Source organism: Mirounga angustirostris, unplaced genomic scaffold, assembly GCF_029215605.1.
Source record: "Mirounga angustirostris isolate CCGP_5_RB_7025 unplaced genomic scaffold, mMirAng1.0.hap1 SCAF_2, whole genome shotgun sequence".
Lineage (NCBI taxonomy): Eukaryota > Metazoa > Chordata > Mammalia > Carnivora > Phocidae > Mirounga > Mirounga angustirostris.
Window position 1 is genome coordinate 45,147,402 of NW_026991710.1, and position 27,846 is coordinate 45,175,247.

General features: G+C 42.6%; 1 protein-coding gene across 1 annotated transcript; it reads right to left on the reverse strand.

Annotated features, from left to right (window-relative positions):
- Positions 1-4,260: 4,260 nt before the first annotated feature.
- Positions 4,261-15,436, reverse strand: SPINK2 (serine peptidase inhibitor Kazal type 2). Its single transcript, XM_045881091.2, has 4 exons — positions 15,283-15,436; positions 14,382-14,434; positions 5,857-5,966; positions 4,261-4,669 (listed from the first exon to the last, which is right to left on the reverse strand). The coding sequence occupies exons 1-4, from the start codon at positions 15,335-15,337 to the stop codon at positions 4,624-4,626; spliced, it is 264 nt and encodes an 87-aa protein (XP_045737047.1). The 5' UTR covers positions 15,338-15,436; the 3' UTR covers positions 4,261-4,623.
- Between the last annotated feature and the right edge of the window lie 12,410 nt (positions 15,437-27,846).

The following is a 27,846-nucleotide window of genomic DNA, read 5'->3' on the forward strand; positions in this document are numbered from 1 at the left end:
AATACAATGCAGGTCTTTTTTAAATGAAGTAGATCTATATGTAATGACTTGGGAAAATATACATGATATATCGTTAAAGGGCCAGGGATAAGTCAAAAAAGCAGGCTGGTTGGTTGGTTTTTTATTTTATTTATTTATTTGACAAAGAGAGAGAGCATGAGCAGGGGGAGGGGCAGAGGGAGAAGCAGGCTCCCTGCCAAGCAGGGAGCCCAATGTGGGACTCGATCCCAGGACCCCAAGATCATGACCTGAGCCGAAGGCAGACACTTAACCAACTGAGCCACCCAGGCGTCCCCAGGCCGGTTTTTTTTAAAAGTATAGTTTTCTATAAAATAGCCAATAGCACCTTACATAAAGAGTTACAACAACATTGTGAAATAGGTATTGTTATCATCCTCACTTTACAGATGAGGAAACAGAGTTAAATCATAACTTGCTCAATGAGTACAGACATGTGACTTTGAACTCATGTGCTTAGTCACTGCTATATCCAGGAATCACTTCTCCCTTTAATTAGACTTGTTTAAGTTGGGGTTTTTCCACTTTCAACCAAGAAAATCCTAATAAACAATCCAAATATAGCTCAGTAGAGACTAGATAAATAATAGCACAATAATATAATGGAATACTAGGTAGCTTTTAAAAAAAAGAAACTACGGGGCACCTGGGTGGCTCAGTTGGTTGAGCGTCTGCCTTCAGCTCGGGTCATGATCTTGGGTCTCAGGGTCCTGGGATCGAGCCCCGCATCAGGCTCCCTGCTCAGCAGGGAGTCTGCTTCTCCTTCTCCTCCCTCCCTGCCACTCGTGCTCACTCTCTTGCTCTCTCAATAAATAAAATCTTAAAAAAATAATAAAAAGAAATAAACAGAAGAAACTACATATATTAATATTAAAATAAACCTAATATAAGATAGAAAAGCAAGTTTATAGAAGATATACGTAAGTATATGTTTTAAGATAATAGACAAAAGTTTATACAAAAAAGGTTGGAAGTATTAACAGTTAAATGTCATAAAAACAATACTAAAGCAAAATTCTTATAATACATATTTACACTTGTGAATCTCTTTTGAAATATCATTATTATTAATTCTTTCTGACTATAAAAGCCTTCCCTTTCATTGTAGTAGGGAGTGGACAGGAGAAGAATGAGACTAAAACAGAGAGACCCTTTTACTTTACATGCTTCCAAATTGCTTGAATTTATTAGAAGAATTTATGTGATAACAACCCAACTCAAACTGCTATAAGCAAAAAAAAAAAAAAAAAAGTGTGTAGGGAGGGAATATTGAATGGACAGTGGGCCAGCTCACAAAATCCAAGGAAAAGCTGTCCAGCTAAGCCTAAACCATGGCAAGGTGGGCAACAGGAGGCCTCAGCCCTAGAACCAGAATATCGACTTTCACCAAGAGCCTCTGGGTCTTTTGTCTCCGCTTCCCTAGGCATGTCGGCCTCAGGCCCTCCTACTATAGTCTTTCTCCATGGTGAGGGGTCACGACTTCCTGCAGCTCCCCCAGGCACAGCCTCTCAATCTCACCACCGAGAAGGAAACAGGCTCTTCTTCCGAGGATGGACTCTGAATGGTCACAAACCCACTGCAGACCAACCCTGTGAGCAGGGTAGTGGGAATTACGACTTCAGCTTACCTCCAGAGTCGGCAGCTCTATTCAGCCAGAAGTTGGGAGTGGGGTGGAAAAGGAGAGGGGAAGACAGAAGCAATGTTTCTTTAGGGCAGAAGGGAGAGGTGCTGGGTACACCAAATGATTAATGTGTACTACACGAGCATAAATTTCTCTCAGAAAAAAATTTTAGAGCTATTTTCACCTTGTGTATGTGTAAATATATATTTTTTTCAAGTGACAAGGAGTGTGTACAATAACGTTCTCTGAAACAGTTTTATAATCATTAGAAGTTGTAAACAACCTATAGTTAACATCTGTTGATTTTTTTTCCTCTTGGATTGTCCCCTTTCCTCCCTCCGGACACAATGCACCCAATGTCCCATGTCAGCTGAACCAATTCTACCCCACCGTACTTCCTGTGACCACAACAACCGGCCTGAAGCGTGGATGTGTAATCTAACATGAACCAATCAGGGTCTTTGTCCAGGACATTTTCTTTTCAGGTAGTACTAGTGTTGGGGCTGTGACTCTAGAAGATTTTTTTCACCTGGAGCTGGTAGAAAAGCATTATTTCCTGTCAGGTCAGGAAGCTGCCAAGATAGAATCTGGAACTTCCAATTTTGTCTCTTACACATGAGGTGGGGCCAGCCTAAGAATGAAGCTGTTTATGCCAAAATAAACAGAGATGAGGGGCGCCTGGGCGGCTCAGTCGGTTGAGGGTCTGCCTTGGGCTCAGGTCATGGTCCCAGGGTCCTGGGATCGAGTCCCATATCGGGCTCCCTGCTCAGCGGGGAGTCTGTTTCTCCCTCTCCCTCTGCCCCTCCACCCCGCTTAAGCTCTCTCTCTCTCTCTCAAATAATAAATCTTTTTTAAAAATTACAAAAAAGAAAATAAAACAAAACAAAAAACCCAGAAATGAGACATGAGGACATGGGGACTCCTGATGCATTAGAGTCCCCAGTTGCCTCTGAGGCAAGTAAATACTAAATCTAGCCTCTGACGCTAACACTACCCTGCTCGCTCTTCTGCAAATACGACTACATGGGCCAATTAACTCCCTCTTTAGCCTAAGGCTGTTTGAGTTGGGATTCTTCCAGCTTCAACCAAGAGAATCCTAATAAACAATCTGAATATAGATCAATAGAGGCTGGAAACCTTATGGCACAATAATAAAATACTATGTAGCTTTTGAAAAGAACAATCTATATTAACGTTTAAAAAATCCCCGCATCAGGCTCCCTGCTCCACGGGAAGCCTGCTTCTTCTTCCTCCCCCACTCCCCCTGCTTGTGTTCCCTCTCTCACTGTGTCTCTCTCTGTCAAATAAATAAATAAAATCTCTAATATAAGGAGAAAAGCGAGTTTATAGGACAGGAGTATGTGTGTATACGTGTGTGTGTGCCTGTGTTTCTGTGTGTCTATATGGTTTGATATACACACACATACTTAGGGAGAGTGAAAAGGACACAATGTTCCAAAAGGTTAATACTGGTTACCTCTGGAGGCTTGTATGGGCATGACTTTCACTTTTTAAATATACTTGTGCATTTCTTAATTTTCCAAAGAGGATATACTACTTTTATAAAATGAAAATTTTAAGCCAAAAATAACTACAGAACATGAATTGTAACCCATGTATGTTATACAACTTCCCGCTTTGTTGCTTCTGTTCCATTTAAGAAACAGAGGGCTGGGCATTTGGAGACCCAGGCTCCTAGTCCAGATTTTCACTGTGTTCTATAACCTTGGGCAAGGTGGTTTGCTTCTGTGGGCCTCAGTTTCTTTCTCTCTAAGAGGGATACTGGAAATAACAGCAGCTACTATTTCCCTGGTTTCTATGTCCAAGCACTGTGCTAAATAGCTTCCTCTCAACAGCTCCCTGAGTTGAGCATTACCCCGTTTTCCATATATGAAAACCAAAGCACAAGTGTTGGAATCAGAATTCGAACTCAGGTTTAGCTGATGCCGAAGCCATATTCTTTCCACTACACACTCTCTTAGCCACCTCTTGCCTCATGGCTCATGGTTTCCTGGTGCTAGAAGCTAGCACTTACACCCAGGACTTGACCAAAATCCTCCACCTAGAAACATCATTCTAAAGTAATCCCCGTCACCTTTATCATTGCTAACGTTTATTCTTATGTTGTATCAAACTCGAAAACAGGATGTTGCAACCAGTACTACTGATATTTTGGACTGAAAAATTCTTTGTTGTTAGGAGCTGTCCTGGGTGCTGTAGGAGGTTGGCAACATCTCTGGCATCTACCCACTAGATGTCAGTGGTGCCCACCCTTCAACTGTGACACCAGAAATGCCTCCAGACACAGTGCCAGGTGTCCCCTGGGGGGGGGGGGGGAGTCACCCCAGGGTTGAGAACCCTGCTCTAAAAGGAGGAAAAAGCCAAGTACCTGCATTAACCCTGATGGGGAACTATTGAAAGAAGACACTGAATCTAGGAAATATTTCTACCCACATGATTCTGTGACTTACCAGCTCGCGTTACAATCTCACGCTCCAAGTGTCTCATGGGTGTGTGTCCTGTGCAGAACACTGTCCCACGTACCTATACATTAACTATGAAAGATGTGCAGGAAAGGGGAAGGAGAATAAATCTTGCTCTCTCAATAATGACTCCACTTCGCCATTATGAAATTCACCTTTGAGAGAAGAGCCACCAGGAGCCTGCTGAGTAAGAATGGGTATTCAACAGAGAACAGCACTACTTGAAGACAATGCTGATTTTATTCCAGCTAAATAAAGCAACGCACAAGGCACCTGGGTAATAAGCTTAACTCAAGGGGCAAAAGCCAAGAAACAAGGATTTTTTTGTGTTTGTTTTAATTATCAGTCACTGCACATAGCTCTCTTCCACACCTCCTCTCAGAAAGTGTGGGCTAACAAATCCCATGCAAAGGAACATAGGAAAGAGAAAAGGGGAAATGGAATTCATCCAGCATACTGTTGAAGGTGGTTTCTCTAAGTTCTCTTCTATAAACTGCTCCATCAACATGGTCCACTCCGGATTATTTTAATATCATGCCCATCTTCCCTGCAAATTGAACAACCATAAAGACACACTTATTACCCACCATACTGAAACTGTCCTGCTCTTTGTACCCAACAGACCCATGTCATTACACATTAGATTCCTTCTTTTTTTTTTTTTTTAAAGATTTTATTTATTTATTTGAGAGAGAGAGAGAATGAGAGACAGAGAGCATGAGAGGAAGGAGGGTCAGAGGGAGAAGCAGACTCCCTGCCAAGCAGGGAGACCGATGCGGGACTCGATCCCGGGACTCCAGGATCATGACCTGAGCCGAAGGCAGTCGCTTAACCAACTGAGCCACTCAGGCGCCCCACATTAGATTCCTTCTAAGGGGATGCTGACTTAATCATTTTTAGAGCTAAACCTGGTAAACAATGAATGTGAAAGCCTCAACTCTGCCATTTTTTCCCTGTGAGTGACATTAGGGCATCAGGTGTAACACATACTACTTAGTATTCTCCTGGCAGAATTATCAAGACCTATGTCCCAGCTTGTAATGAAGGTTGTACAGGTTACCTGCACATGCCCTCTGAATTTAAAAGAATATTCGAGGGAACATTCGGTGGAACATACAACTCTTGATCTCAGCGTGGTGAGTTCAAACCCCACACTGCGTATGGAGCCTACTTAAAAAAAATTTTGGGGCGTCTGGGTGGCTCAGTTGGTTAAGCGACTGCCTTCGGCTCAGGTCATGATCCTGGAGTCCCTGGATCAAGTCCCGCATCGGGCTCCCTGCTCGGCAGGGAGTCTGCTTCTCCCTCTGACCCTCCTCCCTCTCATGCTCTCTGTCTCTCATTCTCTCTCTCTCAAATAAATAAATAAAATCTTTAAAAAAAATTTTTTTAAATAAAAAATATAGATAAATAAATAAATAAAATAAATGACTATTAGATATTTCACACAGTTTAACTATTAGATATACTCTTAATTTGGGGAAACTGCCCATCCATGGATAGTAACATAACCTGATTATCTGGCCTATAGTTGGTTAATCACAAATGCCATTCTCTAACTTTGACCTGGAAAATGCACTGAAGGAGTCTGTCTTTCTAAATGTCAGTTTGAAAACAGATAATGTCACATTTGATTCTGACATCCAAGAAAAGAGTTGCTACTTCCTAAGTAATCAAAAATCAAGAAAAGGACTAAAGAAAACTTGACTAGTCTATACTGTAAAATTATGATTTTACCTGATTTTCAAACACAGAGTACACTCATTGGGATAAGTGGACATGTCGCTTCCACACACGGGGCTAAAGTCTCTGGGACATCCTGGTAATTTATACTGATTGCAGCTTGGCTAGAAAAGAGAAAGGAGGACAGAAATTACAGAACTAAGACATTCTCATCACAAAATAGCTGAGGGTGGGCGCCTGGGTGGCTCAGTCGTTAAGCGTCTGCCTTCGGCTCGGGTCATGATCCCAGGGTCCTGGGATCGAGTCCCACATCAGGCTCCCGGCTCGGCAGGAAGCCTGCTTCTCGCTCTCCCACTCCCCCTGCTTATGTGCCTGCTCTCGCTATCTCTCTCTCTGTCAAATAAATAAATAAATAATCTTTAAAAAACAAACAAACAAACAAAATAGCTGAGGGGAAGACAAAGTCCCAAGTCTCCTAGATTTCCTAGAAACATCCTACAAAAATATTTGTTTTCCACACACAAAATGATTTTTTTTTTTTAAGATTTTTTTATTTATTTATTTGAGAGAGAGAGAATGAGAGACAGAGAGCACATGAGAGGGGGGAGGGTCAGAGGGAGAAGCAGGCTCCCCGCCGAGCAGGGAGCCCGATGCGGGACTCGATCCAGGGACTCCAGGATCATGACCTGAGCCGAAGGCAGTCGCTCAACCAACTGAGCCACCCAGGCGCCCACAAAATCATTTTTCTAATGCAAAAACCAGATGCAACATTGAAGCAATGATTTAATACCTACTATGTAAGAAAAGGACCTCCCCAGTCTGGCTGATTTTTATTTATTCATTATTTTTTAATTTAATTTTATTTATTCGTTTAGAAAGGGAGGGGAGATAGGAGGGAGAGACGGAAAGAGAGACAGAGAAAATCTCAAGCAGACTCCACACCCAGAGCAGTGCCCGATGCAGGACTCGATCTCACGACCCTGAGATCATGACCTGAGCCAAAATCAAAAGTCAGACGCCCAAATGACTGAGCCACCCAAGTGCCCCAGTCTGGCTGATTTTTAAATGAAATTCCAAGACAGACCACCATACCCACTTTCCAATCCTCTAGCTTTGTAATTTGCACTCTACTACTATCTCCACATTAATGTTGTTACATTCCACCTTAATCCCTTGACATAATGTCAAGACAACTCAGGAATCTAATGTTTTATTCTGGACCTTTAAGATACTGGCATGTAACCAAGAGCACCCAAAGAAAGCAAGAGGTTCATAACTGGACCTTCCTTAGGGGTTGTTATGGGTTGAATTCTACCCACTCAAAAAGTGATGTTAAAGTCATAACCACCTCAGAAAGTGACCTTATTGGACATAGGGTCTTTATATAAGGAATTGAGTTAAAATGAGGTCAGTAGAATGGACCCTAATCCAATATGACTGGTGTCCTTACAAAAAGGGAAAATTTGGACATAGAGTCACAAACAGAGAGAAGATCACGTGAAGGCACAGAGAATGCCATTTACAAGCCAAGGAACCCGTGGGACTACCAGAACCTAGGGGAAAGGCATGAAACAGATTCCCCTCCCCCCCACCCAGCCCTCAGGAGGAACCAATTCTACCACCACCTTGATGTAGGACCTCTACCCTCCAGAACTGGGGGACAATCAATTTCTGCTGTTTAAGCCCCCCAGTTTGTGGTGCTTTATGACAGCAGCCCCAAGAAACTGATGGGGGTCATGGCACTCAATCCTGTGATTAGATGGATTTGAGGCCAGGCAGATAAAATATCTTGCTGTTAGCTTCTCATCTCCAGCAGGGCCAGGACTAGACGTGGTCATAGTGATCAGACTATGGTGTGCAGAGTCTCACTTTAACAAAGGTCAAACATATGGCCCGCTACCTTTCTGTTTTATATATTCACATTTATATATATATACTTGTTTTAGTAAATCGTGATCACTTTTCCTCACTTCAGAATAAAAGAGTCACCCTGTTTTAGCACTGAATAAATGCAACCATGTTTCTATTGATATTATCTGGATTTATAAAGACCTAAACAGTGCTGGCCTGGGGCCAACCTCTAAAGTACAAGAGGTTTTGTTGACCCTTTCCATCCTCCGTTCAGCCCTCATTTCGGAGCTTGATGTGCTCCCCGGGGCTCAGCAAGATGATGCCTTGTAGGGCCGCTCTCACAGGCCACATTGTAGGATGGCAGCACCATGCGCTCCTATTTTAAGTCTTTGTTACTTGCAGCCGAATCTAATCCTAACTGATACAAGAGATAGGACCTTTCCTTTGAATGTTTCAACTGCAGCTGACCCTTGAACAACATGGGTTTAAATGTATTTTCTCTTCCTTATGATTTTCTTAATAACATTTTCTTTTCTCTAACTTATAAAAATACAGGTAAGATAAGGATGTAACACATACACAAAATGTGTATTAATCAACTCTTTTTTTAATTTTTTTGTAGAGAAGGAGAGAGAGGGAGGAGTGCAGGACGGGTAGAGGGAGAGAGAGAATCTTAAGCAGACTCCACACCCAGGTCAGAGCCCAAGGAGGGACTTGATCTCATGACCCTGAGGTCATGGCCTGAGCCGAAATCAAGAGTCAGATGATTAACCAACTGAGCCACCCAGGTGCCTCTAATCAACTCTTTATGTTATCAGTAAGGCTTCTGGTGAACAGTAGGCTATGAGCAGTTAAATTTTAGAGTCAAGGGCGCCTGGGTGGCTCAGTTGGTTAAGCGACTGCCTTTGGCTCAGGTCATGATCCTGGAGTCCCTGGATCGAGTCCTGCATCGGGCTCCCTGCTCGGCAGGGAGTCTGCTTCTCCCTCTGACCCTCCTCCCTCTCATGCTCTCTCTCTCTCATTCTCTCTCTCAAATAAATAAATAAAATCTTTAAAATTAAAAAAAAAATTAAAAATAAATAAATAAATAAATTTTAGAGTCAAAAGTTACACTCAGATTTTTGACTATGGGAGGGGGGATCAGTACTCCCTAACCCCCACATTATTCAAGGGTCAACTGTAATTAAGAGTTCTTTGTGCTATCACTACAAAAATGATACCCATAATAAGTCCACACATAATAAGTCCATGATTTCCTGTTTTGGTTTCTTTAAAACAGGATTTCTTGGGGCACCTGGGTGGCTCAGTTGTTAAGCATCTGCCTTCAGCTCAGGTCATGATCCCAGGGTCCTGGGATTGAGCCCCACATCGGGCTCCCTGCTCCGTGGGGAAGCCTGCTTCTCCCTCTCCCTCTGCTTGTGTTCCCTCTCTCGCTGTGTCTCTCTCTGTCAATAAATAAATAAAATCTTAAAAAAAAATAAAAATAAAAAAATAAAATAAAACAGGATTTCTCAATCATAATTCACATTCTGGACCAGATAATTCTTTGGGGTGGGAGGTTATCCTGTCTGTTGTAGGATATTCTCTATCCACTAGATGCCAGTGTCATCCCCCCTATCATGAGAATCAAAAATAACAGTCTAAATGTCTGCTAGAGGGCAAAATTGCCCCCGGCTGAGAATCACTATTTTTTTTTTTAAAGATTTTATTTATTTATTTGTCAGAGAGAGAGAGAGAGATCACAAGCAGGGGGAGCAGTAGGCAGAAGGAGAGGGAGAAGAAGGCTCCCCGCCGAGCAAGGAGCCCGATGCGGGACTCGATCCCAGGACAATGGGATCATGACCTAAGCTGAAGGCAGATGCCCAACCAACTGAGCCACCCAGGCGTCCCTGAGAATCACTATTTTAAAATACAGTGAAAATTTAAGGGACACCTGGCTGTCTCCGTCGGTAAAGAATGTGACTCTTGATCTTGGGGTTGTAGATTCGAGCCCCACGTTGGGTATAGAAATTATTTAAAAATAAAATCTTAAAAAAAGTACAGTGAGAATTTAAAACAATGTAATATACAATAGTTGTTTCACCTACACCTAATTCAACAGCAATTTTGTTTAGCAATTTGTCTTTTAGCAAGTCTTTCAAAAGCATTCAATTCAGTCCTCATATAAACTATGACTTTATTTCTTTACACTCATGTTTATGTTGTCCTTACATTTTTGGTTAAAATAAGGCTGGTAACTGCCATAACAGGCTTGTGAACTCACACACTTAAGTATGGGTAGGAATACAACTACACCGATGGGAAAAAGCCTACTGGCATACAAGAGAGTAGGCTATCTGTAGCCAGTAAGTGATCATTGTGCTGTGGAGATTGTTCAGAGAGAAAGGAGAGGGTCGTTTGTGAGTTGCTTAAGTGGAAGGGGTTCAGTGAGTGTTTAGTGTTAACAACTAGCCCCGGTGGACCCAGAGAAGGCTACCTGTGCACGTCACCTCAGAAGCTTAAAAACACTGATTTAGTACCATTTGCAATGACAAGGATGGAGCTAGTGAGCTAAGCAAAAGGAGTCAGAGAAAGACAAATACCATATGATTTCACTCATATGTGGAAATTAAGAAACAAAACAAACCAGCAAAGGGAAAACAAAACTGAGAGGGAGGCAAACCAAGAAACAGACTCAACTATAGAGAACAATCTGATGGTTACCAGAGGGGATGTGTGTTGCGGGGGGGAATGGGTGAAAGAGGTGATGGGGATTAAGGAGAGCATTTGCTGTGATGTGAAATTAAGAAAAAGATCCATTTATAACAGCATTAAAAAGAATGAGCACCAGGTGATGAGCACCAGGTGATGTATGGAAGTGTTGAATCACTATATTATACACCTGAGAGTAGTATTACACTGTATGTTAATTAACTGGAATTTAAATAAAAACTTTTTAAAAACTTAAAAAAAAAACAAAACAAGAAAATACTGATTTGGGGCCTCATGCCAGACCTACTCAATTAGAATCTCCAGGGTTAGAATCCATGTGTCTAGAGGTCCCTGAATTCTGATTCAGCTAGGACTGGGTTTAGGAACTGCTGTTCCCAATGATCTTGACATCCAGTCCACTTAGACTATGTATGGAACCTAAGGAGAATACACTGAGACACACAATTTGGCACACAATTTCAGGGAACCCCAGCTCTAGACCTTTCTTGCGTCCCCATTTTTAACCAAAACATATCTTGCCTATGCCCACTCTCTGACTGACTAGATAAACAACTAATCAAAATCAATCTATTTAGCCTGCAGGTCTTAGGGTTTTTTATATTCAACAGAAGCTTTCAAATGCTTTCATCTCAAAGAATGACTAATATATGGATTTTGAGGAGGACTAACAGGCTGGTAAGGAAGTTTTGTTTGTTTTGTTGTTTAAGCAGAAGACCTTTGATGTCTCTCAGATCCCCAAGGGATCTACCCAGCTGGAAGACAATGTTGGTATTCCAGGCTGTTTCCAGTCTAATTCTAATGATTTCAAAGCTAGCTTTGGCTATCCACCATTTAACTTTATTAAATTCAGGTTACTCACTTCCTGGATTTACTCTGAGCTGAGACATGAGGCTTTATGAACAAATACTTTTCACTCTTACCAATGAGGTCAAATAATTTCATTAATAAATTATGCCCCCACTAATCTTAGTTTTATAATAAAAAATTATATATATATATATGTTATATATATATATTTACATATATATATAAAATTCATAACAAGTCCACCATCTAGGGAGGCTCTAAATTACACCCCACAACATGCCAACTACAGAGGAGAGTTTACCCATGGTAGACTGCTCCTCAGAGCTTTAGAAGACACTCTCATTCTGGAAGAGGGCCACATCACATTTTTTTTTTTAAGATTTGTATTTATTTATTTATTTGTCAGAGAGAGACAAGCAGGGGAAGCAGCAGGCAGAGGGAGAAGCAGGCTCCCCACTGAGCAACGACCCCAATACGGTACTCGATCCCAGGACGTCGGTATCATGGACTGAGCCTAAGGCAGATACTTAACCAACCGAGCCACCCAGGCATCCCAGTCACATCACATTTTTACTTATTCCTTAGAATCAATTTAATTTTTGTAGAAGGATGTGATATGCTTCTAAGTAATTCTCTGAGCTTTATACTCTGAATCTTTTCTTTTGAAAGGTTCTCAAATACTTTACCAGATATATCCCCTCATTTGTTTATTCAATAAATGAAAAAGATTTTAAGATAGATGTTAGAGAAGTACAAAGACAAATTGAGTCCTGCCTGTAAGAAGTTCAGTGTAGAGGGTGCCTGGGTGGCTCAGTTGGTTAAGCGACTGCCTTTGGCTCAGGTCATGATCCTGGAGTTCTGGGATCAAGTCCCACGTCGGGCTCCCTGCTCAGCAGGGAGTCTGCTTCTCCCTCTGACCCTCCCCCCTCTCATGTGTCTTCTCTCTCTCAAATAAATAAATAAAATCTTTAAAAAAAAAAAAAGTTCAGTGTATAGTAAGAAAATAAAAAATACACATGAAAAAAATAAAATAATTTTGAAAAAAGAAATATACATGGTGGTAGATAGAATTTAGATTAGAGAGGTTTGAGAGAATGTCTACCTCAAGGAAATACAGCAGACTAACCAAAGGCACAGTGGTGAGGGAAGTGTTTGACCTGAGAGCAAAGCAGTTTAATTTAAAGGAGCTTCCAACACTCTTTCATAATAAAAACACTCAACGAACTAAGCAGAAAAGAGAACTTCCTCAACCTGAACATCTATAAAGATCTTCTATAAAAGAACATCTATAAAACCCCCACAGCTAACATTATACTTAATGGTGAAAGACTGAATGCTTTTCCCCCAAATTAGGAATAAGACAAGGATGTCCATATTCATTTGTTCTATTCAAGATGGCATAGAATATTCTAGCAAAGACAATTAGGCAATAAAATAAATAAAAGGCATCAGATTGGAAAGGAAGAAATAAAACTATTTCTGGTTTATATAAAATTTCTCTTTATATAGACAGGTCTGAGGAATACAAAAGGAACTATTACAACTAAAAAACAAGTCCAACAAGACTGCAGGATACAAGATCAATATACAAAACTCAATTGTATTTCTATACACTTGCAGTAAAACATCTGAAAATGAAATTAAGAAAAAGATCCATTTATAACAGCATTAAAAAGAATAAAATATTTAGGAATATATTTAACAGAAGAAGTATAAGAATTAAACACCGGGCGCCTGGGTGGCTCAGTTGGTTAAGTGACTGCCTTCTGCTCAGGTCATGATCCTGGAGTCCCTGGATCGAGTCCCGCATCAGGCTCCCTGCTCGGCAGGGAGTCTGCTTCTCCTCTGACCCTCCCGACCCTCCCCCCTCTCATGTGCTCTCTCTCTCAGTCTCTCTCTCTCAAATAAATAAATAAAATCTTAAAAAAAAAAAAAAAAAAGAATTAAAAACCAACAACTACAAAACATTGTTGAAAGAAATTAAAGACCTAAATAAGTGAAAAGGCATCCCATATTCATGGATCAAAAGATTTAACTTTCTTAAGATAGCAATACTCCCTAAATGGTTCTACAGGTTCAATGCAATCCCTATCAAAAATCCCAACTGCCTTTTTTGCAGCAGAAATTGGCAAACTGATCTTTAAATTCATATGGAAAGGCAAGTGACCCTGAAAAGCCAAGACAATCTTGAAGAAAAAGTTGGAGGATTCACACTTTCCCATTTTGAAACTTACTACAAAGCTACAGTAATTAAAACAGTGTGGCACTAACATCTGAAACTAATATAACACTGTATGTTAACTACTCTGGAATTAAAAACAAAACAAAATAGGGGTGCCTGGGCGGCTCAGTCAGTTAAGCACCCAACTCTTGGTTTCGGCTTACGTCATGATCTCAGAGTTGTGAGATGGAGCCCCACATTGGGCTCCCCACTCAACAGGGAGTCTGCTTTCCCTCTCTCTCTCTGCCTGCCCCTCCCTGCACCATGCCCTCTCTTTCTCTCTAAAATGAATAAATAGGCATGCCTGGGTGGCTCAGTCAGTTAAGTGGTTAAGTGGTTAAGCATCTGCCTTCAGTTCAGGTCATGATCCCAGGGTACTGGGATTGAGTCCCGCATCCAGCTCCTTGCTCAGCAGGGAGCCTGCTTCTCCCTCTGCCTGCCGCTTCCCCTGCTTGTGCGCTTGCTCTCTTTCTTTCCTTCTCTCTCTCTCTGACAAATAAGTAAATAAAATCTTTAAAATGAATAAATCTTAAAAAATAATAAAACAAAAAACAATGTGGCAATAGCATAAGGATAGAAGAGCACAAGCTATGAGAAAGCAGTGGAAAGTACAGGCAGAAAGATAGGCTGCAGTAAGGACACTCTGTGAACATTATTATCTAGATAATGTTCATAAAATGTCTAGTACAAGATATAACCATTAGACCAAGGACCTTTTGAATCATCAAAGAAACTATCAAAGGAAACAAAGTGCTGAGGCCTTCAAGGACTGAGCTATTTTCAACCAAAATTTACAATTTTGATCTGCATCAAAAAGTCTGCCTTAGAATCTGATTTCTGAAGAGACAGTCAACAGTTTCAAAAGTGGCAGGTCCAAAAAAAAAGAAAAAAAGAACAGGTGGCAGGCCAGACTTGAAAACCAGCCCCAACCCAAACCGTCTGGACTTCACTATATTAGTGGAAACAATACAGGTGGTTTCCTACTTACTGTTCTGTATTCTGAATGTTGGTCAAACTCAGAGCTCAAAGAGTCCAAGGAGACTGCAAGAAGAAAACAGACATTAAAGTATATGATTAAGGTCAATTCTTACTCTTTTAGAATCCAGCCTGTGATTTATCCCGGCCACACCCTCTCCCGTTCTCTTAGATGCCTACCTTCTTTGATCAGCCCCCATTGCCCAGCCCCACGCCCCCAAAGAAGGGTATTGTTTTCTGGCACCTCTCCTGGCAGACACACAGAAGTAACACTTGGTCCAGGTTCTGTAATTGACCTCCCTAACAGGCTTGCTTGAGAAAGAACTTCGGAGCTATGGAATAAAAGAGAAGGAACTCTTAATAATTCACGATATTCTTCTCCTCTGTGGCTCAGGGTAACAAACGCAAAACTTAACGTTAGGCGCTACCGTTTTAACTCCAGTTTCGCGTGGGCGTCAAATCTGGCCGGACTAAAGCCCCTTTCTCATAAGCCTCAGCGTGCCTGGCGCGCTTGGCATTCCCAAGCCCTATTCCCGTCCATCTCCCGCAGAGGTTCGGGAGGGCCACTGTGTCCATAAAAAAACAACTTCTGATCTTGGGTTCCAGATAATCTGCTTCAAGGGAGAAAGAGCAGACAGCAGGGTGTCGCGACGAAGGAGCCGGGAGCCAAGGCCAAGCAAGGACGAAAGCGCATCACTGCCTCCACCGCCACCCGCCAGCCCTGCACGCCCCGCAGTTCGCGCTCCCTAGACGACCGCAGGCCGCGGGAACCGCCAGTAACGGGTGCGCCGAGGGCCGCCAGGGGGCCGGGATCCGGGGTGGGTAGCCCGGGGGCCAGACCCACCCTCTGATACTCCTCCACGCCACCCGCACCCCGTCCTGGCCGACCAGGCCCGGTGAGCGGTGAGCGTTACCTGCCAAGTCCCCGGCCAGGAGCAACAGCACCAAGCGCACGGCTAAGAGCGCCATGCTCCCTCTGTGGCCAGCCGTCAGGTCACCGCCCGCTCCCGCGACGCGCGACGAGCACCGCGCGACCAGGTCGGAGGGGCGACAGGCTGGCCTGGGGGAAGGGGCGGGGGCGGGGGGCGGGGCTACGGGGGGAGGGGCCGTTGTTACCCCCACCCTGCCGTCCCGCCGAGGATGGGGGTGAGCAATTAAGGGCAAGATCTCTCCCTGCCGCAAACAGGAACCTCGTGAGGGCCCTGGGGAGCAACTCTGGGGGCTCTGCCAGCCAACCCCTACTTCTTCAGCATCTACTCTGTCCGAGGCAGTGTTTTGGCGCTCGACTAAACAAAGGGGGTCCCCGCTCTCGGGAAGTTTTCTAGTGTAGGTGTTGGGGATGGGGTGACGCAGGAAATACCAGGTGAGTCCACGCAATAATTTCTCAAATTAGGTGCTAGAGGGTGTTGGGAGAAGGGGAAGACTTTCAGAGGCGGCATTTGAACTAGAAACTGAAGGGTGAGAGAAAGGAAGCCCGGTGAAGAGGAAAGGCTCAAGGAAAAGCCAGTGCAGAGATCCCGAAGCAGGAACCAGCTCAGGGTTTCAGCTGGAGCCGCTGGTGAGGGACAGGGAAGGGGGAGGGAGGTGGAAGCCAAGGCCAGTAGCCCGTGTGATGGTGTAGGCCACGATAAGGAATTTGGACTTGTTCTGGTTGCAGAAGAAAACAGCAGATCAAAGGTATTTGCGAATCATGGATCCAAGCCCAGTGAGAGAGTATAGCAGAGGTCCAGATCAGAGCCCTGGGACACTCCTGGATGCAGAGGAGTGACCCATGTGGAGAAGAAAGCTGTGAAGGAGGAAGAAAACCAGGCCAGAGTCGGGTTAGGGAACACTGGGGAGGTAATGTGAGCATATCACTAGCTGCCGTGAGGCTGAGAATTTGGCAGACTGAGCATGGTCATGGGCTTTAGCAAGATATAGTCACTAATGGCCCTAAGAAGGACTAGTTCAGAGAAGTGATGGGGTCCAGGGCCCAAATGGCAAGGGTTGAAAGGGATGAAGTGAGAAAGTGGAGACAGAAAGTTTAGATAACTCTTGGGAGTTTGCTATAAAAAGGAAGCCAGATATGGGCAGGAGGTAGCCTACGAGACTTCCAAAATGTCTTTTGAGGGTCCCGTCAAAGCTCTCCAATGTCTTCCCACCTTGCTAGGAGTAAAAACGAAAGTCCTTACTATGGCCTCTAAAACCTCTGCTGGTCTCTTACTGTTCCTCCTTGACTCACTCTTCCCAGCTACATTGGCCTCCTTGCTCCCATCCAGGGGCCTTAGCATTTGCTGTTCCCTCTGCCTAGATATCTACATAGCTTCTTCCTTCCCTTCCTTTTGTCTCTGTGCAAACAGCCCCATACCATAAATGCCTTCCCTGACCATAAATAATGAGTTAGTAGGGGCGCCTGGGTGGCTCAGTCGGTTAAGCGTCCGACTTCAGCTCAGGTCATGATCTCGGGATCCTGGGATTGTGCCCCTTCCCCTCAGGTTCTCCACTCAGTGGGAAGCCTGCTTCTCCCTCTCCCTCTGCCCCTCGACCCACTTGTGCTCTCTCTCTCTCAAATAAATAAATAAAATCTTAAAAAAAAAAAAAGTTAGTACTGCCCCCTTCCTATTCCCCTTACCGTCCTTTGTTTTCCCTACCCATGGAATTTATCTTGACTTTTTTTTTTTTAAACTTTGTGACACTCTCTACTTGTTTAAGCTCCAAGAGGGGAGTAATTCTTTTTTGGTTTACTGGTTTATCTCCAGCACCTAGAAGAGTGCCTCACATGAATCTCAGCAGCTCAACAAGTATTAAATGAATAAGTGAGGGATTCCTAGGGAATCAGGACCTTACCTAAAAGGACGGTCAGAATAAAACAAATCACTAGTGTGCAAAGCAAAATGGCTCTTTGGGTTACGGAGGAGTTAAACCTTAATTCCTGGGTTTGTATGCATTCATTTTTGCAGCATCGCATAACATGGCTGTGAAGAGTTTTGCAGTTGAAGACTCGGCTCTGCAAGTCACCAAATGAGCTCTGAACCTCAGAGCTTCCACTTCCGCCTTCTCCTTGTAAAATGGTAGTATAATCGTAGAATCTTGTGAGTATGAAATGAGGTAATGTACATAAATGTGCTGAGACATGGCAGAACTCAATACATTTTAGTCCCTTTCTATTTTCTCCACGATGGCATTTGTCAAGAGGGCAGTAACTCTGTTCCTAGGCAGTCGGGCGTCTGCTCCTATTTCAGGTCACATTGGCCATCGTGTTGTCACAGGGCCATTGGAGTCTGGAGGCAGCAACATTGTCTGTCTCTCTTTCTTGCCTATCCCTAGTGCCTAGCACTGGGCCTGGTGCAAGCGCAGTAAATGTTTGCTGAGTTAGTGAATCTCGGAAACGTTAAACTGACATCACAACAAGCAAATAGACCAGAAAGGGGGAGACATAGGATCCAGGAAACAAGAAATCAAACCCAAGAAAGAGTTGTTAGGGTAGATCCTAATCCAATATGACTGGTGTCGTTATAAGAAGAGGAGATTAGGACACAAACGAAACAGAGGGAGAACCTTGTGAGGATCCAGAAGACAGCCATCTGCAGTCCAAGGAGCATGGCCTAGAAGAAAGCAAACCTGTCAACACTGTGGTCTTGGACCTCCAGCTTCTGGAACTGCAAGAAAATACATTTCTGTTAGTTAAGCCACTCAGCCTGTGGTACTTTGTTATGGCAGCCCTAGCAAACTAGTATATGAATGTGATAAAAATAAATAAGTAAATAAATACATATATGCATCATTTCGTATTAAAAGATTTCATTTTAAGAAATTTAACAAAAGAAAGCTTATTTTGACAGAAACACATACATTAATGCTCTCTAACAATAACTCACATAGTATTGGAGAATAATATTGATTTACTGATTTTTTTTTTCTCCCTAAACAAGCACCCTTTGAGATATTTGCTAATTCTGAATACAAATTTTGGTAACTGTTCAGCAAATCTTAATGAGAAGTTTGGAGAAAGAGAAATAATTTTACTAAAGAGGCACAGCAAGTTAGTGAATTGGCAGATCCATTTCTTTTCTGCTTCCTACGCCTCTGTGTCAAATGCTGACCCTGTGAAATATTCCCTGTATCGGTTAGGGTCCAGTCTAGAAAACAGCAGCCTCACTAGGAATTCTCCCAAAGAGAATTGAACATAAGGCATAAGCCAGGCCAGTATTGGAAAACTCAAAAAAGCAGAAAGGGAACAATGAGGTAACACACAAAGATGGCAACCTCAAGCCATAGGTATCACCCCTAGGTCTGGGGAGAAAGAAGAGGTTGAGATTATCTAGAAATTCGGAGGAGAGTTGCCAGAAAGTGGAGACTCAGACCTCTGAGCAGGGATGTTGCGAGCCTAGTATTGATGGGTCTGAGGGAGCACAGTGAGGCCGTCTGAGACGTGTGACAAAGCCAGAGACTGGAAGCAGCTGCTACAGCCAGTGAGGGGACATTTGGGTGGGGAGGGGGGCGGGGGACCCCGCTGGAAGAAATAGCCAGCATGCAGGATCAAGTCTCTCCTCGGTCCTGCCTTGCAGGGTCCCCCTAACACATCCTGTTGGAAACCTCAGGAAGCCAGCTGACAAAGCAGAAATGAATTCTAGCCTCACAGAGTCCAGAAGGGTGGTTTTAGAGCTGATATGCAATAATCTAATGACTGGCACAGTCTCGTATCCCACCCTTTGATTTTAGCAAGATCAAGTACTGGGATGAGAAGACAATATGCAGTTTTAAACTCCATCTGGCACCACACCTGGCTGAGTTCTGACTAGTGTCATGTTTGAGGCCAGAGGGTACATTTGGAATGAGTTGTGTTAATACATTTCTGAGTCACATAATGTAAGTTCTTGGAATAAAGGCCATAAAATGAAGATGGCTTATTTTGCCAAAGACTTTCATCAAGGACTATATATGTTATATATATTATACACACACACACACTCTCTCTCTCTCTCTCAACTTTGTTAGATTTCTATTACCAAATAACAAATACTTGCTTATAAACACCTTTGTCTCTGATGCTTCAGGAATACAAACTGAAATCTGAGCATAGACTCAGGAACGATGCTTAGAGTTGTGTTAGTAGGAATTTCAGCTTCAAAAAGAAAGCCATTGGGGCACCTGGGAGGCTCAGTCAGTTAAGTGCCTGCCTTCGGCTCGGGTTGTGATCCCAGAGTTCTGGGATCGAGCCCCGCATCGGGCTCGTTGCTCAGCGGAGAGCCTGCTTCTCCCTCTGCCTGCCGCTCCCCCTGCTTGTGCTCTTTCTCTGACAAATAAATAAATAAAAATTAAAAAAATATTAAAAATAAAAAAGAAAGCCATTTACCCCTCAAGATAGATTTATTATAAATGTATGTGGGTGGATGCTGCTGCCTTCATGTAATTTGGTTCCAAACAGTGATATTGCAACTTAGAAATATTTTACACCATGGTGTTTTCATATAGTCGTCTCCGCATTTGTTAACCAGAAACAAGAGTCAACATGTTTTGTAAAGGGCCAGAGAGTGAATACTTGAGACCTTGTGGATCAGGCAGTCTGTCCCAATGAGGCAGCACTGCCATATTATAGTACAAAAGCAGACATAGACCATAATTCAAAGAAAGGGCATGGCTGTGTTCCAGTGAAATATGAATTTAAGTGTAAAATGTGAAACTGTTAGATTTTAAATTGCATCAAAAAGAATTTAAAAAGCACAAAAAGCATAAAATATGTAGGAATAAATTTAACCAAGGAAGTAAAAGACCAGTACTCTGAAAACTATAAAATATTGATGAAAGAAATTGAAGATGACACAAAGAAATGGAAAGATAGTTTGTACTCATTGACTGGAAGTTCATATCGTTAAAACGTCCATACTACCCAAAGCAGTCTACATACTAGGTATTTATCCAAAGAAAACAAAAACACTAACTCAAAAAACATATGCACCCCTATATTCATACCAGCATTATTTACAATAGCCAAGGTATGGAAGCCACCTAAATGTCCATAAGTAGATGAATGGATAAAGAAGATGTAATATACGTGATAGAATATTATTCAGCTATAAAAAAGAATGAAATATAGGGGCACCTGGGTGGCTCAGTTGGTTAGCGTCCGACTCTTGATTTTGGCTCAGGTCGTGATCTCAGGGTCCTGAGATCAAGCCCCATGTCAGGCTCCCTGCTGGGCCTGGAGTCTGCTTAGAATTCTCTCTTTCCCTCTTCCTCTGCCCCTCCCCCTGCTTGAGCTCTCTCCCCCCACCAAAAAAATTAAAATTAAAAAAGAGAAGAAAAGAAAAAATAATGAAATCTTGCCGTTTGTAATAACATGGATGGACCTAGAAGGTATTATGCTAACTGGAATAAGCTAGACAGAGAAAGACAAATATATATGATTTCACTTATATGTGGAATTTAAAAAACAAAACAAGTGAACAAACAAAACAAAACAGACTCATAAATACAGAGAACAAGCAGAGGAGCGCAGCGGAAGTGTGCTGGGCCCATAAATACAGAGAACAAACTGGTGGTTGCCAGAGGGGAGGGGGGAGGGGAGATGGGTGAAATAGGTGATGGGGATTAAGAGGTTCAATCCTCCAGTTATAAAATAAACAAGATACAAGGATGTAATGTATACATTACATAGGGAATTTAGTCAATAGTATTATAACAACTTTGTATGGTGACAGATGGTAACTGGTCTTATTGCGGTGACCATTTTTTATAAAGGTTTTTTTTTAAGTTTATTTATTTACAATCTCTAAACCCAATATGGGGCTTGAACTCACAACCCTGAGATCAAGAGTTGCACGTTCCACCGACTGACCTTGTAAACCTGAAACCAATACAATATTGTATGTCAATCATTCTTCAAAAAAGAAAAAAATCTTCAAAAAAAGATTTTAGAGAAAAATATAGCAGAAAACCTTTATGGTCTAGGGAAAGTGTTCTTAGACTTGACATGAAGAGCATGATTTACAAAAAGAAAAATTGGTTAATTGGTCCTCATCAAAATTAAAAACCTTTGCTCTGTAAAAGACCTTGTGATGAGGGGGCTCCGGGGTGGTTAAGTGTCTCCCTTCAGCTCAGGTCATGATTTCAGGGTCCTGGGATCAAGCCCTGCCTCAGGCTTCCTGCTCAGCAGGGAGTCTGCTTGTCTCTCTGCACCTTCCCAACTCATTCTCTCTCTCTCTCAAATAAATAAAATCTTTAGGGGCGCCTGGGTGGCTCAGTCAGTTAAGCGCCTGCCTTCGGCTCAGGTCATGATCCCAGCGTCCTGGGATCAAGCCCCACGTCAGGCTCCCTACTCAGTGGGGAGTCTGCTTCTCCCTCTCCCTCTGCCTGCCTCTCTGCCTACTTGTGCTTTCTCTCTATCTCTCTGTCCAATAAATAAATAAAATCTTTATTAAAAAAATAGACCTTGTAAAAAAATTAAAAAATTTAAAAAATTAAAAATATACCTTGTAATGAGGATGAAAAGACAAATATAGACTGGGAGAAAATGTTTGCAAACCACATATCCAGCAAAAATTTTTATCTAGAATATATAAGATCTCATAACTCCAGAGTAAAAAAAAAAAAGCTGATTAGAAAATAGACAAATTTATGAGCAGGCATTACACGAGAGAGGATATATAGATGGCGAATAAACACAGGAAAAGATGTTCAACATCATTAGCCATTAGGGAAATGCAAATCACAATGAAATACCATTACATAGCCATCAGGATGGCTAAAATAAAAAATATTAGTAACATCAAATGCTGTCAAGGTTGTGGAGAAACTGGATCATTCATTGTTGGCAGGAATGTCAAACAGTACAACTATTCTGGAATACAGTTTGGTAGTTTCTTAAAAAAACTAAGCATGCAGGGGCACCTGGGTGGCTCAGTCATTATGCGTCTGCCTTCGGCTCAGGTCATGATCCCGGGGTCCTGGGATCAAGCCCTGCATCGGGCTCCCTGCTCAGTGGGAGGCCAGTTTCTCCCTCTCCCACTCCCCCTGCTTGTGTTCCCTCTCTTGCTGTGTCTCTCTCTGTCAAATAAATAAATAAAATCTTAAAAAAAAAAAAACTAAGCATGCAAATACCATATGACCCAGCAATTGTATACTCTTAGGCATTTCTCCCACAGAAATGAAAGCTTGTGTTTGCACAAAAGCCTGAACATGAATGTTCATTGCAGCTTTATTTCTAATAGCCAAAACCTGGAAACAACCTAAGTATCCTTTATCAAGTGAACAGCTAAACTATGGTAATTCATACCAGAGTACTACTCAACAGTAAACATGAATCAACAATTGATTCATGCAACAATGTGGGTGAATCTCAAGGGCATTACGCTGAGTTAAAGAAACCCAATCTCAAAAAGCCAAAAAACAGAAAAATAGTGGTCAAAACTCAGAGTTTACTGAAAGCATTTTTTGCTAGCTCATTACATATGGTTCTCAGAATTTTAACTTACCAGCAAATTTAAATTATACTAATTTATCAAGAAGTATTTTAATTATCAAGAATTATCAAGAAGTATTTATGACTCTTACCACAAAGAAATGTTTAGAGCCCTCTTTGAAATATAGGTAGGTAACCTCCAAGGTCACAATTTGGAAGTTAAAAAAAAAGTTTTTAAGGGGCGCCTGGGTGGCTCAGTCAGTTAAGCATCTGCCTTCAGCTTGGGTCATGATCCCGGGGTCCTGGAATGGAGTCCCGCATCGGGCTCCTTGCTCTGCAGGGAGCCTGCTTCTCCCTCCCCCTACTTGGTAATGTCTCTCTCTCTCCGTGTCAAATAAATAAATAAAATCTTTAAAAATAAAAAAAAAAAATTTAAAAAATTTAAGATAATTATTCTTTTTTTTTAAAGATTTTTATTTATTTATTTGATAGAGAGAGAGACTGAGAGTGGGAACACAAGCAGGAGTGGAAGAGGGAGAAGCAGGCTTCCAGCCGAGCAGGGAGCCTGATGAGGGGCTCGATCCCAGGATCCCAGGACGTTGGGATCATGAACTGAGCCTAAGGCAGACGCTTAATGACTGAGCCACCCAGGCGCCCCAAGAGAATTAATTCTTTAAATGAAACCATACTCACTATCCAGAAGGATATGTGATTCTAGAAACGTCATTTATTTTATTCATTTATCCATTCCACAAATATTTCAAAACGCTATAAATGCACTGTCCCAGGAACCAGATTAGCAGTGAGCAAAGCCTACTAAAAATCCCTGCCTCCTGGGGCACCTGGGTGGCTCAGTCAGTTAAGGGGCTGCCTTTGGCCCAGGTCACTGATTCCAGGGTCCTGGGATCGAGCCCCACGTCAGGCTCCCCACTGAGCGGGGAGCCTGCTTCTCCCTCTCCCTCTACCTGCCACTCCCCCTGCTTGTACTCTCCCTCTCTCTCTAATAAAAAATAAAAAATCCTTAAAAAAAAAAAATCCCTGCCCTCAAAAAGCAGGGATTAATTCTAATATCTAGTAATATTACTATGATAAAAGGCCCTTAAAAAAACAACTACAGGGCACCTGGGTGGCTCAGTTAGTTAAGCGACTGCCTTCAGCTCAGGTCATGATCCCAGGGTCCTGGGATCGAGTCCCGCATCGGGCTCCCTGCTCTGCGGGGAGCCTGCTTCTCCCTCTCCCACTCCCCCTGCTTGTGTTCCCTCTCTCGCTGTGTCTCTCTCTGTCAAATAAATAACTAAAATCTTTAAAAAAAAAAAACTACAAAGTGTTCAAGTAATGGTCACCATCAATGTATATATAGCCCACTCCTAAATGATTACAGAAGACCCATGGGTCAGAGAATGTTTTTATAAAAATTTAGTCAGTATAGTAAATCAAACCATATAAATACCATAAGTATATGTTGTCATTCCTAGGCTTGTCTTGGACCAGCATGTTATCAAATCTCATCTAAATAGAAATTACTGAGAGTCATCTGGCTGGCTCAGTTGGTGGAGCATGAGACTCTTGATCTCAGGGTCATGAGTTCAAGCCCCATGGTGGGTGTAGAGATTACTAAAAATAAAATGTTTTAAAAAAAAATTATTGAAGTACTAAAGGCACTGTGGAAACTTTAACTGGGTCCTCTGAATCCAAGCCAAATCTTTGTGGGGCTTTCGAAAACGTAGTTTCTTTTCTTAAAAATTGTTATTAATGTTGACAAAAAATGAGTTTATTCTTATTATTGAAATGAGAATGTTTTCTACATTTCTCAGTTTTAATTTCTAATCTGATTAAGCATTGATAGACATAACAGGAAACACTCTTTGAGATCTTCAATAATGTTTAAGAGTATTAAAATTTGGTATAGGGGCCACCTGAGTGGCTCAGTCGGTTAAGCATCTGCCTTTGGCTCAGGTCATGATCCCAGAGTCCTGGGACTGAGTCCCGCATCAGTCTCCCTGCTCTGTGGAGAGCCTGCTTCTCCCTCTCCCTCTGCCTGCCGCTCCCCCTGCTTATGCTCTCTCTCTCTCTCTGTCAAATAAATAAATAAAATATTTTTTTTAAATGTGCTTGCAACAGTGTGGATGGAACTAGAGAGTATTATGCTAAGCGAAATAAGTCAATCAGAGGAAGACAATTATTATATGATCTCACTGATACGTGGAATTTAAGAAACAAAACCTGAGGATCATAGGGGAAGAGAAGAAAAAATAAAACAAGACGTAATCAGAGAGGGAGACAAACCATAAGAGACTCTAAGTCATAGGAAACAAAGAGGGTGGCTGGAGGAGAGGTGGGTGGGGGAATGGGGTAACTGGATGACGGACATTAAGGAGGGCACGTGATGTAATGAGCACTGGGTGTTATGTAAGACTGATGAATCACTGACCTCTACCTCTGAAACCAATAATACATTATATGTTAATTAATTGGATTTAAATTTAAAAAATAAAAAATAAATTTAGTCTAGGTCTCCAAGACCAAAATATTTAAGATCATCTGCTGTATGAAACAGATATTATGGGGCGCGTGGGTGGCTCAGTCATTAAGCGTCTGCCTTCAGCTCAGGTCATGATCCCAGGGTCCTGGGACCGAGCCCCACATCGGGCTCCCTGCTCAGCGGGAAGCCTGCTTCTCCCTCTCCCTCACCTGTGTTCCCTCTCTTGCTGTGTCTCTCTCTGTCAAATAAATTTTAAAAATCTTAAAAAAAAATAGATGTTATGCCCATTTTATGGTTAGTGTAGTGTGGCCCAAAGAAGATCAAGAAGATATCTTTTAAAAGACAAACCTAATTCTATCTCCTTTTCCTTTCTATTCAGCTCTGTGATGTAGATACTCACTTCATCCTCTGAAACGAACATATCTTACTGTATTAAGTTTGGCAGCCCAACATGTATATTCCTTATTACCTCTGTCATAAAGTTTAAACTTTTAAGAAAAATTATTGAAAACCTGGAAATAAGGCAAAGTATTACTATGTACCTTTTCAAAGTCTGGACTGGAGTATTGTCTAAGAAGCCCGAGTGGGGCTCATCTGACTCTACATCTTATTTGGCTTGTTATTTACTGTCGACAGGGCCTAGAGTCTGTAAAGTCAGATATTAACCTGGGGGGGTAAGTGGCAAATGATACTGTCAGGTAGAAAAGGTAACTCCAAAGGTTACCACGTTCTTACTCTGACGATAGAGAGCAGTGCTGGTTGCCTGTGATGTTGCAGTCTTATTCCCAAGTTCTTTTCCCCACAGACTGTGTATTTACTATTGTCTTCCATTCTCCTGGGAACTGGGTTTCCTGTCCTGCTGGCTCCCTCACTAATGGGTTAAGTAAGAAGAACAAATAAGAGGCCAGTTTGCATCACACACGCGGAAGGAGGTGGTTCTGATTTGGGAAGACCAGCGTGTAGGACGGCCAGCGTGACTTCTCCAGAGAAAGCCAAGAGTTCAGTTTGCTTCTTCAGCGAATCCAGGGTGAGGCTCAGGATTCCGCACTTCTGCGGGTGCAGGAGAAACAGATGCTGGTCCGCGGACCACACCCTGGGTAGCAAGGGGGTAGGCCAGAGCATAAGCGCGTGTGGGAATGGCCAGAGCTCAAAATGGAACCCGACGGAGATGAATGTGGAATTAGAACAGGCTCCTTAGGGCGCCTGGGTGGCTCGGTTGGTCAAGCATCCGCCTTCCGCTCAGGTCATGATCCTGGAGTCGCTGAATCAAGTCCCACATCGGGCTCCCTGCTGAGTCGCGAGCCTGCTTCTCCCTCTGCCTCTGATACTCCCCCTGCTGTGCTCGCTCTCTGTCAAATAAACAAACTTAAAAAAAAAAAAAAAAAAAAGAACAGGCTCCCTAGTAAAAATCATCATTTTTTTTTTCTAACAATCTACATCAAACAAAACAATTCCTAAGCAGGTAGTTCACTCATTTGAGGTACTATATGCACTCACTGAATTCCAGTATAATCACAGACATGAGACTAAGCCTGGTAAGGAATTTCCTGAAAACTGTCCTCTGTTCTCCCTTAGCTCTAGATTTAGGTAAGCCAAGCTGTATTTGGTGGTGTCTACTGCCATCTAGTGGTATTGAATTGACATAACTAGTGCCTCAGAGTTTTCAACATGCTCCCACTTTATCTCACAATAACCTATGAAGTAGATATTGTTATTCCAATTTGTTTAAACTTTTTTTTAAAAGATTTTATTTATTTATTTGGCAGAGAGAGAGAGACAGTGAGAGAGAGAGCACAAGTAGGGGGAGTGGGAGAGGGAGAAGCAGGCTTCCCATGCAGCAGGGAGCCCGACATGAGGCTCAATCCCAGGACCCTGGGATGATGACCTGAGCCGAAGGCACACCCTTAACAACTGAACCACCCAGGCGCCCCTAAATTTTTTAAATTAATATTGAGCTTACTGTGAGCCAGGCACTATACATGAATGATCTTATTTATTCCCCATGGGGTTTTTTTGGTTTTTTTTAAGATTATATTTATTTCAGAGAGAGAGAGAGAGAAAGCACGCACGGGGAGCACGAGCAAGGAGGGGGCAGAGGCAGAGGGAGAAAAAGACTCTGCTAAGCAGGGAGCCCGATACATGGTTCCATCTCAGGAACCTGGGATCATGACCTGAGCTGAAGGCAGACGCTTAAGGCGACTGAGCCACCCAGGCACCCCTATTCCCATTAAAAAAAAAAAAAAAAAAAAATTCAATGGAGTAAATGTGAAGATGTAATTGGCTTTTTAAGTGAGCCACGATCTGGCTGCATCCCATCTAGCAAGAAGAGGGAAGCCCTGAGGAGTTGTACAAAATGGAAAAGGGATTGTCCCGGGGAAGGTCACCTTCCCTTAAGGGGAAGGGCAAAGGTCTTACCATGAAGATTACCTTATCTTCCCTTGCAGAAGCAGGTGGAGGACAGAAAGGGTCCATGTGACAGGTTACCGTGTGGGGGCTGATCAGAAAAGTCCTGACAGACCAGTTAGGGCCACGTTTCTGGGGGAGGTTGAAACTGCAATTAAATCAGGTAGTAAGCCCCAGTTTGGTGACTTGGCCTGGCAAAAGTGACTCAACTTT